At 56.3% G+C, this 15,540-nt stretch overlaps 1 protein-coding gene across 2 annotated transcripts; it reads left to right on the top strand.

The window, feature by feature from the left end:
• The first annotated feature begins 1,389 nt into the window (after window positions 1–1,389).
• ELAC1 (elaC ribonuclease Z 1) lies at window positions 1,390–14,333 on the top strand. 2 transcript variants are annotated; one of them, XM_053932821.1, is made up of 4 exons: window positions 1,390–1,577; window positions 10,161–10,345; window positions 11,646–12,113; window positions 12,847–14,333. In XM_053932821.1, the coding sequence occupies exons 2-4, from the start codon at window positions 10,189–10,191 to the stop codon at window positions 13,299–13,301; spliced, it is 1,080 nt and encodes a 359-aa protein (XP_053788796.1). In that variant the 5' UTR covers window positions 1,390–1,577; window positions 10,161–10,188; the 3' UTR covers window positions 13,302–14,333. The 2 variants fall into 2 exon arrangements, with proteins under 2 accessions (XP_053788796.1, XP_053788797.1); XM_053932822.1 differs by lacking the exon at window positions 1,390–1,577 and adding an exon at window positions 1,764–1,926.
• The last annotated feature ends 1,207 nt before the right edge of the window (window positions 14,334–15,540 follow it).

Raw genomic sequence — 15,540 nt, 5'->3', positions numbered from 1 at the left:
GTCGTACCTGATGCTTTTTATTCTGAAAAAAAAACCAAACAAAACCAAAAATGTTTGATCTGTCTAGGACTGGGAAAAGTCCTTTTGCCAAGGGGCTTTGTAAATGGTTGAATGTGATGATCTTTAAGGCCTTTTCCTAGAATCATGGATTCAGAGGATGGTTTGAGTTGGAAGAGAACCTAAACGACCATCCAGTCTCACCCCCTGCCATGGGCAGAGAGACCTTCCACTGTCCCAGGTGGCTCCAAGACCTGTCCAACCTGGCCTTGGACTCCTCCAGGGATGGGCACTCCAAACCTCCCCGGGCAGTTCCAGTTCCTGACCCTTTCCATGGGGAAATTCCTGCTGCTGTCCACCCTGAGCCTGCCCTGGCCCAGCCTGAGGCTGTTCCCTCTCCTCCTGTCCCTGTTCCCTGGAGCACAGCCCGACCCCCCGGCTGTCCCCTCCTGTCAGGAGCTGTGCAGAGCCACAAGGACCCCCCTGAGCCTCCTTTTCTCCAGGCTGAGCCCCTTCCCAGCTCCCTCAGCCTCTCCTGGGGCTCCAGCCCCTTCCCAGCTCCATTCCCTGCCCTGGCCACGCTCCAGCCCCTCAGGGTCCGTTCCCGATGGTGGCTCCAGAACAGGACAAGGCTGGCAGTGCCAGCACAGGGGGAACGACCCCGTAAATGTGGCCATGGGAACACAGCCCCAACGGGCGTGCAGCCCCACAGGTGCAAAATCTCTCAAATCAGAGGACACTGGGATGCTTTGGATTGAAAGGAACCTTAAAGCCCATCCCATCCCATCTGCTGCCATGGGCAGGGACACCTCCCACTGTCCCAGGCTGCTCCAAGCCCCGTCCAGCCTGGCCTTGGACACTTCCAGGGATCCAGGGGCAGCCACAGCTGCTCTGGGCACCCTGTGCCAGGGCCTGCCCACCCTCCCAGCCAGCAATTCCCAGTTCCCAATCTCCCACCTGTGCCTGCCCTCTGGCAGTGGAAGCCATTGCCTGTGTGCTGTCCCTGCATGCCTTGTCCCCAGTCCCTGTGCAGCTCTCCTGGAGCCCCTTGAGGCCCTGGCAGGGGCTCTGAGCTCTCCCTGGAGCCTTCTCTTGTGCAGCTGAACAGCCCCAGCTCTGCCAGGCTGGCTCCAGAGCAGAGGGGCTCCAGCCCTGGCAGCAGCTCCGGGGCCTCCTCTGGGCTGGCTCCAGCAGCTCCACGTCCTTGTGCTGTTGGAGCCAGGGCTGGGGCAGCTCTGCAGGTGGGCTCTCAGCTGAGCACAGGGGCACAGGGGCAGAATCCCCCCTGCCCTGCTGCCCACGCTGGGGGCTCAGCCCCGGGCAGGGGGGTTCAGGCTGGGGCAGGTCCAGCTCTCACCCACAGCACCCCCAGCTCTTCTCCCGGGGCTGCTCCCTCTGCTCATCCCCAGCCTGGGTGGATCCCGGGGGCTGCCCTGGCCCGGGCGCAGCTCCAGCCCCGGCCTTTCCCGACGGGACCAGTTCCAAGGAGCGATTCCCCGCTCCCTCCGCTCCCGCAGCGCCGCCCGTCCCTGCCGGCCCCGCCCCCGCCGCCGCCGGCCCCGCTGACGCCGCCCGGGGAGGTAAGGCCGGAGCGGGCGGGCACCGGGCCCTGGCCGCAACCGGGAGCGGGCCGGGGGCCGGGGCGGGTCGGGAGCGCGGCCAGGCCCCGATAGCCCATCCTCGTGTCCCCGTGTCCCCGCCTGACCCCACAGAGTGCCCCGCACGCCCCGAGCCCGGGCCGGGAAGCGCGGGCGGAGCCGGGGGCGGCTGAGGGGAGCTCGGTCCGGCGGTGCCTGGAGAGGCTCCGGGAGAGCTCAGAGCCCCTGCCAGGGCCTCAAGGGGCTCCAGGAGAGCTGCACAGGGACTGGGGACAAGGCCTGCAGGGACAGCACACAGGCAATGGCTTCCACTGCCAGAGGGCAGGCACAGGTGGGATATTGGGAACTGGGAATTGCGGGCAGGCCCCGGCCCAGGAAAGCTGTCCCTGCCGTGGCAAGGAGGTTGGAATGCAAGTATTTTCAAGGTTCCTTCCAACCCAAAGCATTCAATTCTTGCATGATTCCATGATTTTACACAGAGGAAAAGGAAATTGCAAACACTCGCATTTGCAAAGCGTTTGTTTCCACATTTGGGTTTGAGGTGGACATGAATGGTGCCTCCCCCCGAGCCCCCAAGGTCAGGCTGCACCGTGGCGTGCTTGGGAGGACCCTGCTAGCCCTCCTGGGAAGAGAGTGCTTTATTTTGGGATTCCAGAATCCTGGAATGGTTTGGGTTGGAGGGACCTCAAAGCCCATCCAGTGCCACCCCTGCCACGGGCACGGACACCTTCCACTGTCCCAGGCTGCTCCAAGCCCTGTCCAGCCTGGCCTTGGACACTGCCAGGGATCCAGGGACAGCCACAGCTGCTCTGGGCACCCTGTGCCAGGGCCTGCCCACCCTGCCAGGGGAGAAAAACTGGAATGTTGTGGGAGCGCCTCTAAAAACTACTGAACTCGAGGAATTACTTTGAAAGATAGCTGAAAATGTTAACGCAGCTGGAGTTTTAAATTCTTCTGAAAAGAAGGCAGGGGCAAATTCTGGGAAGGCTAGGGCTGGAGGAAGCCCACTCCATGAGGTGAGAGGGCAGTGGGTTGTCCATGTGGGCACTGCTGTCCAAAGGCTGTCCGGCCCTGCAGAGCGGCCAGGCTCCTCATCCAGGCACTATCACAGGTATTTGGGGTGAAACAGGTGTTCCCTGGCCTGTGCTCTCGGGTCACCCCTGCCTCTCGTGGGCTCTGGAGTTGCTCTGGGGGGAGTTCCCAGGCTCCCATCTCCAGGCTGCCAGCTCCTGAACTCCGGGAATGGCGTTTAAATGTCAGCAGAGACTGTTCGCTGAAGCTCATCCTGAAGAGCTCCTAGAGGGAAGGGTCACGCAGGAAAGCTCAACATTCAAACAGAGATCAGAGGAAACAAATAATGGTGGGGTTAGGGCTTAGGGCTGTTCCAACTGGATAGGGCTGTTTTCTCTGGCAATCCACACAGGCCTTGTGCTCGGGCTGTGCGTTTGCAATCTGCCAGCGACATAAGAAGGAAATCTCTGCTTGTGAATAACGTGTTGTCTGAAAGTCATATCCTGCCCTAGGCAGGTTTTACTTTGATGTTTTAAGGGAAAGGGAGTTTTATCCTCACGCTGAACTGTGGACGATGCCTTCACTTCAAACAAAAATGTTTGTTGGTTTCCCTGCATAAATACATCGAATCACAGAACGCCCTGAGCTGGAAGGGACCCCCAAGATCACCCAGCCCAGCTCCTGCCCCACACAGACCCCCAACAATCCCACCCTGTGCATCCCTGGTGTCCAAAGGCTCCTGGAGCTCTGGCAGCCCCGGGACCGTGCCCATTCCCTGGGGAGCCTGGGCAGTGCCAGCACCCTCTGGGGAGGAGCCTTTCCCAAAATCCAGCCTGACCTTCCCTGGCCCAGCTCCAGCCGTGCCCGGGTGTGTCCCTGTCGCAGCACGTGTCCCCCGCAGCTGCGGTCTGTGTGGCAGGTCTGTGTGACAGGGTGTGTGTGACAGGGTGTGTGTGACAGGGTGTGTGTGACAGGGTGTGTGTGACAGGTCTGTGTGGCAGGTCTGTGCGACAGGGTGTGTGTGACAGGGTGTGTGTGACAGGGTCTGTGTGACAGGGTCTGTGTGACAGGGTGTGTGTGACAGGTCTGTGTGACAGGTCTGTGTGACAGGGTGTGTGTGACAGGTCTGTGTGACAGGTCTGTGTGACAGGTCTGTGTGACAGGGTGTGTGTGACAGGTCTGTGTGACAGGTCTGTGTGACAGGTCTGTGTGACAGGGTGTGTGTGACAGGGTGTGTGTGACAGGTCTGTGTGACAGGGTGTGTGTGACAGGTCTGTGTGACAGGGTGTGTGTGACAGGGTCTGTGTGACAGGTCTGTGTGACAGGTCTGTGTGACAGGTCTGTGTGACAGGGTGTGTGTGACAGGGTGTGTGTGACAGGGTGTGTGTGACAGGGTCTGTGTGACAGGGTGTGTGTGACAGGTCTGTGTGACAGGTCTGTGTGACAGGTCTGTGTGACAGGGTGTGTGTGACAGGGTCTGTGTGACAGGGTGTGTGTGACAGGGTGTGTGTGACAGGGTCTGTGTGACAGGGTCTGTGTGACAGGGTGTGTGTGACAGGTCTGTGTGACAGGGTGTGTGTGGCAGGTCTGTGTGACAGGGTGTGTGTGACAGGTCTGTGTGGCAGGTCTGTGCGACAGGGTGTGTGTGACAGGGTGTGTGTGACAGGTCTGTGTGACAGGGTGTGTGTGACAGGTCTGTGTGACAGGGTGTGTGTGACAGGGTGTGTGTGACAGGGTGTGTGTGACAGGTCTGTGTGACAGGGTGTGTGTGACAGGGTCTGTGTGACAGGTCTGTGTGACAGGTCTGTGTGACAGGTCTGTGTGACAGGGTGTGTGTGACAGGGTGTGTGTGACAGGGTGTGTGTGACAGGTCTGTGTGACAGGGTGTGTGTGACAGGTCTGTGTGACAGGTCTGTGTGACAGGGTGTGTGTGACAGGGTGTGTGTGACAGGTCTGTGCGACAGGGTGTGTGTGACAGGGTGTGTGTGACAGGTATGTGTGACAGGGTGTGTGTGACAGGTCTGTGTGACAGGGTGTGTGTGACAGGGTCTGTGTGACAGGGTGTGTGTGACAGGTCTGTGTGACAGGTCTGTGTGACAGGTCTGTGTGACAGGGTGTGTGTGACAGGGTGTGTGTGACAGGTCTGTGTGACAGGGTGTGTGTGACAGGGTGTGTGTGACAGGTCTGTGTGACAGGGTGTGTGTGACAGGGTGTGTGTGACAGGTCTGTGTGACAGGGTGTGTGTGACAGGTCTGTGTGACAGGGTGTGTGTGACAGGTCTGTGTGACAGGTCTGTGTGACAGGGTGTGTGTGACAGGTCTGTGTGACAGGTCTGTGTGACAGGTCTGTGTGACAGGTCTGTGTGACAGGTCTGTGTGACAGGGTGTGTGTGACAGGTCTGTGTGACAGGGTGTGTGTGACAGGTCTGTGTGACAGGTCTGTGTGACAGGTCTGTGTGACAGGGTGTGTGTGACAGGGTGTGTGTGACAGGGTCTGTGTGACAGGGTGTGTGTGACAGGTCTGTGTGACAGGTCTGTGTGACAGGTCTGTGTGACAGGTCTGTGTGACAGGGTGTGTGTGACAGGTCTGTGTGACAGGTCTGTGTGACAGGGTGTGTGTGACAGGGTGTGTGTGACAGGTCTGTGTGACAGGGTGTGTGTGACAGGGTGTGTGTGACAGGGTGTGTGTGACAGGTCTGTGTGACAGGGTGTGTGTGACAGGTCTGTGTGACAGGGTGTGTGTGACAGGTCTGTGTGACAGGGTCTGTGTGACAGGTCTGTGTGACAGGTCTGTGTGACAGGGTGTGTGACAGGTCTGTGTGACAGGTCTGTGTGACAGGTCTGTGTGACAGGGTGTGTGTGACAGGGTGTGTGTGACAGGTCTGTGTGACAGGTCTGTGTGACAGGTCTGTGTGACAGGTCTGTGTGACAGGGTGTGTGACAGGTCTGTGTGACAGGTCTGTGTGACAGGTCTGTGTGACAGGGTGTGTGTGACAGGGTGTGTGTGACAGGTCTGTGTGACAGGGTGTGTGTGACAGGTCTGTGTGACAGGTCTGTGTGACAGGTCTGTGTGACAGGTCTGTGTGACAGGGTGTGTGTGACAGGTCTGTGTGACAGGTCTGTGTGACAGGGTCTGTGTGACAGGGTGTGTGTGACAGGGTGTGTGTGACAGGTCTGTGTGACAGGGTGTGTGTGACAGGGTGTGTGTGACAGGGTGTGTGTGACAGGTCTGTGTGACAGGGTGTGTGTGACAGGTCTGTGTGACAGGTCTGTGTGACAGGGTGTGTGTGACAGGTCTGTGTGACAGGTCTGTGTGACAGGGTGTGTGTGACAGGGTGTGTGTGACAGGGTGTGTGTGACAGGGTGTGTGTGACAGGTCTGTGTGACAGGGTGTGTGTGACAGGTCTGTGTGACAGGGTGTGTGTGACAGGGTGTGTGTGACAGGGTCTGTGTGACAGGTCTGTGTGACAGGTCTGTGTGACAGGTCTGTGTGACAGGGTCTGTGTGACAGGTCTGTGTGACAGGGTGTGTGTGACAGGTCTGTGTGACAGGTCTGTGTGACAGGGTGTGTGTGACAGGGTGTGTGTGACAGGGTGTGTGTGACAGGTCTGTGTGACAGGGTCTGTGTGACAGGGTGTGTGTGACAGGGTGTGTGTGACAGGTCTGTGTGACAGGTCTGTGTGACAGGGTGTGTGTGACAGGGTGTGTGTGAGAGGGTCTGTGTGACAGGTCTGTGTGACAGGGTGTGTGTGACAGGGTGTGTGTGACAGGTCTGTGTGACAGGGTGTGTGTGACAGGGTGTGTGTGACAGGGTGTGTGTGACAGGTCTGTGTGACAGGGTGTGTGTGACAGGGTCTGTGTGACAGGTCTGTGTGACAGGTCTGTGTGACAGGTCTGTGTGACAGGGTGTGTGTGACAGGGTGTGTGTGACAGGGTGTGTGTGACAGGGTCTGTGTGACAGGTCTGTGTGACAGGTCTGTGTGACAGGTCTGTGTGACAGGGTGTGTGTGACAGGTCTGTGTGACAGGTCTGTGTGACAGGGTGTGTGTGACAGGGTCTGTGTGACAGGTCTGTGTGACAGGGTCTGTGTGACAGGGTGTGTGTGACAGGGTGTGTGTGACAGGGTGTGTGTGACAGGTCTGTGTGACAGGGTGTGTGTGACAGGGTCTGTGTGACAGGTCTGTGTGACAGGGTCTGTGTGACAGGGTGTGTGTGACAGGGTGTGTGTGACAGGTCTGTGTGACAGGGTGTGTGTGACAGGTCTGTGTGACAGGTCTGTGTGACAGGTCTGTGTGACAGGGTGTGTGTGACAGGTCTGTGTGACAGGTCTGTGTGACAGGGTGTGTGTGACAGGGTGTGTGTGACAGGGTGTGTGTGACAGGTCTGTGTGACAGGGTGTGTGTGACAGGTCTGTGTGACAGGTCTGTGTGACAGGGTGTGTGTGACAGGTCTGTGTGACAGGGTGTGTGTGACAGGGTGTGTGTGACAGGTCTGTGTGACAGGGTGTGTGTGACAGGGTGTGTGTGACAGGGTGTGTGTGACAGGTCTGTGTGACAGGTCTGTGTGACAGGGTGTGTGTGACAGGTCTGTGTGACAGGGTGTGTGTGACAGGGTGTGTGTGACAGGGTGTGTGTGACAGGGTCTGTGTGACAGGTCTGTGTGACAGGTCTGTGTGACAGGGTGTGTGTGACAGGGTGTGTGTGACAGGTCTGTGTGACAGGGTGTGTGACAGGTCTGTGTGACAGGTCTGTGTGACAGGTCTGTGTGACAGGGTGTGTGTGACAGGTCTGTGTGACAGGTCTGTGTGACAGGTCTGTGTGACAGGGTGTGTGTGACAGGGTGTGTGTGACAGGTCTGTGTGACAGGGTGTGTGTGACAGGGTCTGTGTGACAGGTCTGTGTGACAGGTCTGTGTGACAGGGTGTGTGTGACAGGGTGTGTGTGACAGGTCTGTGTGACAGGGTGTGTGTGACAGGTCTGTGTGACAGGGTGTGTGTGACAGGGTGTGTGTGACAGGTCTGTGTGACAGGTCTGTGTGACAGGGTGTGTGTGACAGGGTGTGTGTGACAGGGTCTGTGTGACAGGTCTGTGTGACAGGGTGTGTGTGACAGGTCTGTGTGACAGGTCTGTGTGACAGGGTGTGTGTGACAGGGTGTGTGTGACAGGGTGTGTGTGACAGGGTGTGTGTGACAGGGTCTGTGTGACAGGTCTGTGTGACAGGGTGTGTGTGACAGGTCTGTGTGACAGGTCTGTGTGACAGGGTGTGTGTGACAGGGTGTGTGTGACAGGGTGTGTGTGACAGGGTGTGTGTGACAGGTGTGTGTGACAGGGTGTGTGTGACAGGGTGTGTGTGACAGGTCTGTGTGACAGGTCTGTGTGACAGGTCTGTGTGACAGGGTGTGTGTGACAGGGTCTGTGTGACAGGGTGTGTGTGACAGGGTGTGTGTGACAGGGTGTGTGTGACAGGTCTGTGTGACAGGGTGTGTGTGACAGGGTGTGTGTGACAGGTCTGTGTGACAGGTCTGTGTGACAGGTCTGTGTGACAGGGTGTGTGTGACAGGTCTGTGTGACAGGGTGTGTGTGACAGGGTGTGTGTGACAGGTCTGTGTGACAGGTCTGTGTGACAGGTCTGTGTGACAGGGTGTGTGTGACAGGTCTGTGTGACAGGTCTGTGTGACAGGGTGTGTGTGACAGGTCTGTGTGACAGGGTGTGTGTGACAGGTCTGTGTGACAGGTCTGTGTGACAGGTCTGTGTGACAGGGTGTGTGTGACAGGTCTGTGTGACAGGTCTGTGTGACAGGTCTGTGTGACAGGGTGTGTGTGACAGGGTCTGTGTGACAGGTCTGTGTGACAGGGTGTGTGTGACAGGGTGTGTGTGACAGGTCTGTGTGACAGGGTGTGTGTGACAGGTCTGTGTGACAGGTCTGTGTGACAGGGTGTGTGTGACAGGTCTGTGTGACAGGGTGTGTGACAGGTCTGTGTGACAGGTCTGTGTGACAGGTCTGTGTGACAGGTCTGTGTGACAGGGTGTGTGTGACAGGGTCTGTGTGACAGGTCTGTGTGACAGGGTGTGTGTGACAGGTCTGTGTGACAGGGTGTGTGTGACAGGGTCTGTGTGACAGGTCTGTGTGACAGGGTGTGTGTGACAGGGTGTGTGTGACAGGGTGTGTGTGACAGGTCTGTGTGACAGGGTGTGTGACAGGTCTGTGTGACAGGGTGTGTGACAGGTCTGTGTGACAGGGTGTGTGTGACAGGGTGTGTGTGACAGGTCTGTGTGACAGGGTGTGTGTGACAGGGTGTGTGTGACAGGTCTGTGTGACAGGTCTGTGTGACAGGGTGTGTGTGACAGGGTGTGTGTGACAGGGTGTGTGTGACAGGTCTGTGTGACAGGTCTGTGTGACAGGGTGTGTGTGACAGGGTGTGTGTGACAGGTCTGTGTGACAGGTCTGTGTGACAGGGTCTGTGTGACAGGGTGTGTGTGACAGGGTGTGTGTGACAGGTCTGTGTGACAGGTCTGTGTGACAGGGTGTGTGTGACAGGGTCTGTGTGACAGGGTGTGTGTGACAGGTCTGTGTGGCAGGTCCGTGTGACAGGGTGTGTGTGACAGGGTGTGTGTGACAGGTCTGTGTGACAGGTCTGTGTGACAGGGTGTGTGTGACAGGGTGTGTGTGACAGGGTGTGTGTGACAGGGTGTGTGTGACAGGTCTGTGTGACAGGGTGTGTGTGACAGGGTCTGTGTGACAGGTCTGTGTGACAGGGTGTGTGTGACAGGTCTGTGTGACAGGGTGTGTGTGACAGGGTGTGTGTGACAGGTCTGTGTGACAGGTCTGTGTGACAGGTCTGTGTGACAGGGTGTGTGTGACAGATCTGTGTGACAGGTCTGTGTGACAGGGTGTGTGTGACAGGGTCTGTGTGACACGGTGTGTGTGACAGGGTATGTGTGACAGGGTCTGTGTGACAGGTCTGTGTGACAGGGTGTGTGTGACAGGGTCTGTGTGACACGGTGTGTGTGACAGGGTCTGTGTGACAGGGTGTGTGTGACAGGTCTGTGTGACAGGTCTGTGTGACAGGGTGTGTGTGACAGGTCTGTGTGACAGGTCTGTGTGACAGGGTGTGTGTGACAGGGTGTGTGTGACAGATCTGTGTGACAGGTCTGTGTGACAGGTCTGTGTGACAGGTCTGTGTGACAGGGTATGTGTGACAGGGTCTGTGTGACAGGTCTGTGTGACAGGTCTGTGTGACAGGTCTGTGTGACAGGGTGTGTGTGACAGGGTCTGTGTGACACGGTGTGTGTGACAGGGTCTGTGTGACAGGGTGTGTGTGACAGGTCTGTGTGACAGGTCTGTGTGACAGGGTGTGTGTGACAGGTCTGTGTGACAGGTCTGTGTGACAGGGTCCCTGTGACAGGTCCGTGTGGCAGGTCCGTGTGGCAGGGTCTGTGTGACAGGGTGTGTGTGGCAGGTCCGTGTCACAGTGTCCCTGTAACAGGGTCCGTGTGGCAGGTCCGTGTGGCAGGTCCGTGTCACAGTGTCCCTGTAACAGTGTCCCTGTAACAGGTCCGTGTGGCAGGCCCGTGTCGCCGGCATGTCTCTGGAGCTCACCTTCCTGGGCACGGGCTCCGCCTTCCCGTGCCCGGGCCGCGGGGCCGCGGCGCTGCTGCTGCGCCGGGAGGGGCAGTGCTGGCTCTTCGACTGCGGCGAGGGGACGCAGACGCAGCTCATGAGGAGCCGCCTCCGAGCAGGTGCGTGCCCTTCGCATGGGGCGGCGAGAGGTTCGGGGAGGGCCGAGCGAGGGGCGCTGTCCCCGCCCGCGGGGCTGCCGGGGGCGAAGCTGCCCGACCTGCTCGGCATTCATCCATCTCTGACCGCCCCTCGGCGGAGAGCTGCCTCCCACGGGCAAGCCGAGTTCGTCGTCGGGCTTGGCAACGTCAAACGCGGCCCGCGGAGCAGCTTGGAACAGGAACGGTTTGTTTGTTGTTTGTCTGGAGGCAGCTCTGGACAGACCTGCGGTGAGCCTCCCTGTGGGTAAATGTCTCTTTTCAAGCCAGGCTGTGTGTATGGGGGGTAACTTTTAACTTTTGGCAAATAAATCAGAAATAAAGCTCACCTCACTGTCACTGTGCTTCCGCAGTCCTCAGTGGCAGGAGCTGACTTCTGTCTCCCAAGGAATGAAGATGAGCTGTCAGTTACAAACAGAAAGACAAGCTCCTGCTCCTCCAAAACCTATCAGGGAATTTAATGACAGTTAGATGGAGCAATTTCTATGAAATCGTTTACTGAGTTCATCTTAAAACAAAAGGAGGGGTTTCTGCCGTTCCCGTGGCTCGGTCCCAGCAGGTGCTGGAGGAAATGCCTGGCTGTGTGTAAGTGGGAGCTCAGCAGAGGAGACAGAGACAGCCTGGTTGAAGGACGTGTGTCTGCACCGAGGGAGCGTTCTGGGCTCTTCTGGCCCAGCAAGGGCAGGACCCAGCTGGGGCGAGACAGCCCAGGCACGAAAGAAAGCCCAGACATTTACAGAGCGATTTTTTTCCCTCTTGTTTTAAACAAACCAGTCAGCAGTGGTGGGGTTCTTGCCTCTTAAAAAAACTCTGAAATCAAAACTGCATGCTGGTTTGGTTTTGGTTTATTTTTGATTTTTGTTAATTTCATGGGCTCTAGTCAAAAGGAGGAGCAATGCAAATTCCTCATTGCGTTCCTCGTTAGTCTACAGTTTTCCTGTAAGCTCAAATGCTTCCCAGCACTTCTTTGCGTTTCACATGGCAGATGTCACCAGCCAGGCCCATTCCCTGCTTGTAGAATGCTTGGCTTAGAAGGAGCTAAGCCTTGCATCTCTGCAGCCTTTTCTTGGCGTCTCAGGCCAAAACCTTCCTGGTGTTGAAGGGTTGGGGGAAGAAATACCTTTCGGTTTGGGATTTGTTGGTTAAGCACTGGTTTTAATTTCCCTCCTCGCTTATTTCAAACATCTTGCCGAACAGCGGATCATTCCTGAGTTGTTGCATTGTTTATTTTCCTGGCTTTGCCTTTTCCTGTTCTATTCAACAGCCAGAATTACCAAGATTTTCATCACTCACCTTCACGGCGACCACATTTTTGGACTTCCTGGGCTGCTGTGCACGCTCAGCCTCCAGAGCAGCCCCGAGGCCAGCAAAGCGCCCATCGATATTTACGGGCCCCTGGGGCTGCGGAGCTTCCTCTGGAGGAGCCTGGAGCTGTCCCACTCCCAGCTCCTCTTCCCCTACGCCGTCCACGAGCTGGTCCCCACGCGGGACCAGTGCCCCCCAGAAGAATTTAGGGACTTCTCTGGCTTGGACCGAGGCGAGGCGCTTCCCCAGGCGCCTCCAGGGAGAGTTCTGCACCTGGATCCAGGAGAAGACTCCTACTTGCTGCTGGAGGATGAGCAGCTGGTTGTGAGAGCGTTCCGCCTCTTCCACCGCGTGCCCTCCTTCGGCTTCGTGCTGGAAGAGAAGCCCCGGCCTGGGAAGCTCAATGTGCAGAAGCTGAAAGACCTTGGTAGCTACTTTTGACTTATTCTTCCTCTTTTTACCTCTTTTACGACCACCTTCCTACGTGTTCTAGCAAGTCAGAGCTGCTGTCTCTCTCTGTAGCCTGTTTTAACTCAATTTTCTGTTTTCTGTCAAAGACATCTGACAGAAATTGCCTGGCACCTGGCCCCCAGGCAGCACTCTGGACCGGTGTGTAACACGGGTGCCAGGGAATATCACAGACCATTTTCATGCTGGGGACAGCTGACAGCTTCAGCTGCCAGAGTTTGAACAGCTCAGTGCGGCTTTCAGGAAAACGCACGGCCAGCGTACCTGCGTGATTTTCTTGACTTTAATAGGAGCAATACAACTGGGGTTTTTCTCTATAGTTTCCCTGAGCAGTTTCCCTGTGGCTGCCCCATCCCTGGAAGTGCCCAAGCCCAGGCTGGAGCACCCTGGGACAGTGGAAGGCGTCCCTGCCCACGGCAGGATGAACTTTGAGGTGCCTTCCAACCCAAGCCATTCTAGGATTCCATGATTTCCTTCAAACCCACTTCCTGCTAAGGTTACAAGCTCTTAATTCGTACCAAAAAAAAAAAAAAAATCTGAAATACGAATCGATTTTCGTACTGAGGCTGTGCTTTTTTTCCAGCGAGTCAGCTTTCTGTCCAGCACACCTCGAGCGGTGTTCCTTAAAGCGGACGCTGCTGTAATGAGGTGATTCGTGCAGCACTTACGGGCTGTTTACCTTTACCTGCCAGGAGTCCAGCCAGGCCCCTTGTACGGGAAGCTGAAGAGCGGCGCCGCCGTCGTCCTGGAGAGCGGAGCCACGCTGCGTCCCGGGGACGTGCTGGGAGCGCCCGTTCCCGGCAGGAAGGTCTGCGTCCTGGGCGACTGCTCGGGGCCCGTGGGGCCGGGGGCCGAGCGGCTGTGCCGGGGGGCAGACGTGCTGGTGCACGAGGCCACGCTGGGGGACGAGCTGCGGGACGCGGCGCGGGAGCGCGGGCACAGCACCCCCGCCGCGGCCGCGCGGTTCGCCCGGGGCTGCGGCGCCAAGAGGCTGGTGCTGACCCACTTCAGCCAGCGGTACCGGCCCGACGAGCACGGCCGCGGACACCTCGGAGAGCTCCAGAGGCAGGCCGAGGCCCTGCTGGCTGGCCAGGAGGTGACGCTGGCCGAGGACTTCATGACCATCGAGGTCCCACTGAAACAGTGAAAGACGAGGACTTTGTGACCACAGGGATCCCACTGAAACAGTGAAAGACGAGGACTTCATAATGAGATCCCACTGAAACAGTGAAAAACGAGGACTTCATAAGGACATCCCAATGAAACAGTGAAAGACGAGGACTTTGAGACCACAGGGATCCCACTGAAACAGTGAAAGATGAGGACTTCATAAGGACATCCCAATGAAACAGTGAAAAATGAGGACTTTGAGACCACAGGGATCCCACTGAAACAGTGAAAAACAAGGACTTCATAAGGATATCCCAATGAAACAGTGAAAAATGAGGACTTTGTGATCACAGGGATCCCACTGAAACAGTGAAAAATGAGGACTTCGAGACCACAGGGATCCCACTGAAACAGTGAAAGACGAGGACTTCATAAGGACATCCCAATGAAACACTGAAAAACAAGGACTTCATAAGGATATCCCAATGAAACAGTGAAAAATGAGGACTTTGTGATCACAGGGATCCCAATGAAACAGTGAAAAATGAGGACTTCGAGACCACAGGGATCCCACTGAAACAGTGAAAGACGAGGACTTCATAAGGACATCCCAATGAAACAGTGAAAAACAAGGACTTCATAAGGACATCCCAATGAAACAGTGAAAGATGAGGACTTTGAGACCACAGAGATCCCACTGAAACAGTGAAAAACAAGGACTTCATAAGGACATCCCAATGAAACAGTGAAAAACGAGGACTTCATAAGGACATCTCAATGAAACAGCGAAAAACGAGGACTTCCTAATGAGATCCCACTGAAGCAGTGAAAGAAGAGGACTTCATAAGGACATCCCAATGAAACAGTGAAAAACAAGGACTTCCTAATGAGATTCCAGTGAAAAAGTGAAGAGCAAGGATTTTGTGACCGCAGAGATCCCACTGAAACAGTGAAAAACAAGGACTTCATAAACAAGATCCCAATTTTTGTCCTATATTTGAAAGTGAAATAATAATAATAATAATAATAATAATAATAACAACAATAAAAATAGTAATTTTTTTCCCACTGAAGGCTCCTACGGAAGGTTTACTCAGTATCACTCAGGGCTGGCAGTGGAGCGGTGGGGACGGCGGTGCCGGCAGGCTGAGCTGTGCGGGGGCGCAGGGGGCAGGTGGGGTGGTGCCCACTGAAGTTAACAGCAGGGCCTTCGTGCCCCGGTCAGCTCTGTGGAACTGCAGACGGGACGGAGCTGTGCTGCCTCTGTCAAGCCAGAGGAATCCACAAGGGATGGATGTGAGTTTGCGGGCCCCAGGTTGGGAAACTCCCTGGGGGCTTCCCTGGCAGGGGAGACCCTCCTGGAGCAGCTCTGTGTCAGGAACCCAGAGACACATTTTCGGTCTTGAGCTTCTGTTTATTGTTATCTTATCAGAACTGCAGCACGTTGTCTGCACCAGACTCTGCGTGCAGGAAAAGCAGCACAAAAATGGCCAACAATCTCTTGTTGCAAGGCCTTTTAAGTGTAATCAAAAAGTAAGCCACACAATTAAGAAGTGACACCTAAATTATTTCCCTTTCTAACCCAATGACTGACCCCCTAAGACCCGCAGTGCGGATTTTCCCACCCAGTTACAAGATACCACCCAAACCCAAGAAGAAGGAAGAAGAAAGATGAAAGGAACTTGAGACAACACCCTGTACCCTCCACCTTGAACCCATCTATAACATCCTAAAAATCCCAAAACCTAAATTCCTCACCCATGTGACACACTACACTGCTCTCCACAATCCATTTCACACTTGTGTGGTTTCTGGTTTACCTTGAGGCTTTGGAAGTTTTCTCCATGGACGAGGGTCAGGGTCAGCGCTCCCCTGGGGAGTCAGGACACCCCAGGGCAGACAGAGGAATATTCCCGGTGCCCTGTGTTCCCACAGGTGGGCGCTGAGCCTCCCCAGAGCACAGGCAGCTCCAGCCTCGGGGGGCTTCCCCTGGGCCACGGAGGATTCCTGGGCGCAGCGCTGCCCCATCAGCCTCCGTGCGCCCCTCTGAGGGCTCTGTGCACGGCATTTCGGGTGCGCTGCCCCCGAGAATCCTCGGGACAACGTCCCTGCCAGCCCCACGCACAGCGTTTCGAGGCCCGATTTCTGCACAGGGGGACACTGACATGAACAAAGCTCCTGAGAGCTCTGCCGAGTTGCTGTGCTCAAGTGCAGGAGCTCTTCTCGTTCCCCACCTGCATTTGAGGTTTTCTCAGAAATAAGTAGAGTTTAGGCTT

This window comes from Vidua chalybeata, chromosome Z, assembly GCF_026979565.1.
Source record: "Vidua chalybeata isolate OUT-0048 chromosome Z, bVidCha1 merged haplotype, whole genome shotgun sequence".
In the NCBI taxonomy this organism is placed as follows: domain Eukaryota; kingdom Metazoa; phylum Chordata; class Aves; order Passeriformes; family Viduidae; genus Vidua; species Vidua chalybeata.
This window is presented reverse-complemented; position numbering and strand designations above follow the sequence as displayed.

Coding starts and splice junctions, on each gene's coding strand:
- ELAC1 (XM_053932821.1), top strand. CDS start 10,189: ATGTCTCTGGAGCTCACCTTCCTGGGCACGGGCTCCGCCTTCCCGTGC. Junction 10,346..11,645: donor GAGGAGCCGCCTCCGAGCAG/GTGCGTGCCCTT, acceptor TCTATTCAACAG/CCAGAATTACCAAGATTTTC. Junction 12,114..12,846: donor GCAGAAGCTGAAAGACCTTG/GTAGCTACTTTT, acceptor TTTACCTGCCAG/GAGTCCAGCCAGGCCCCTTG.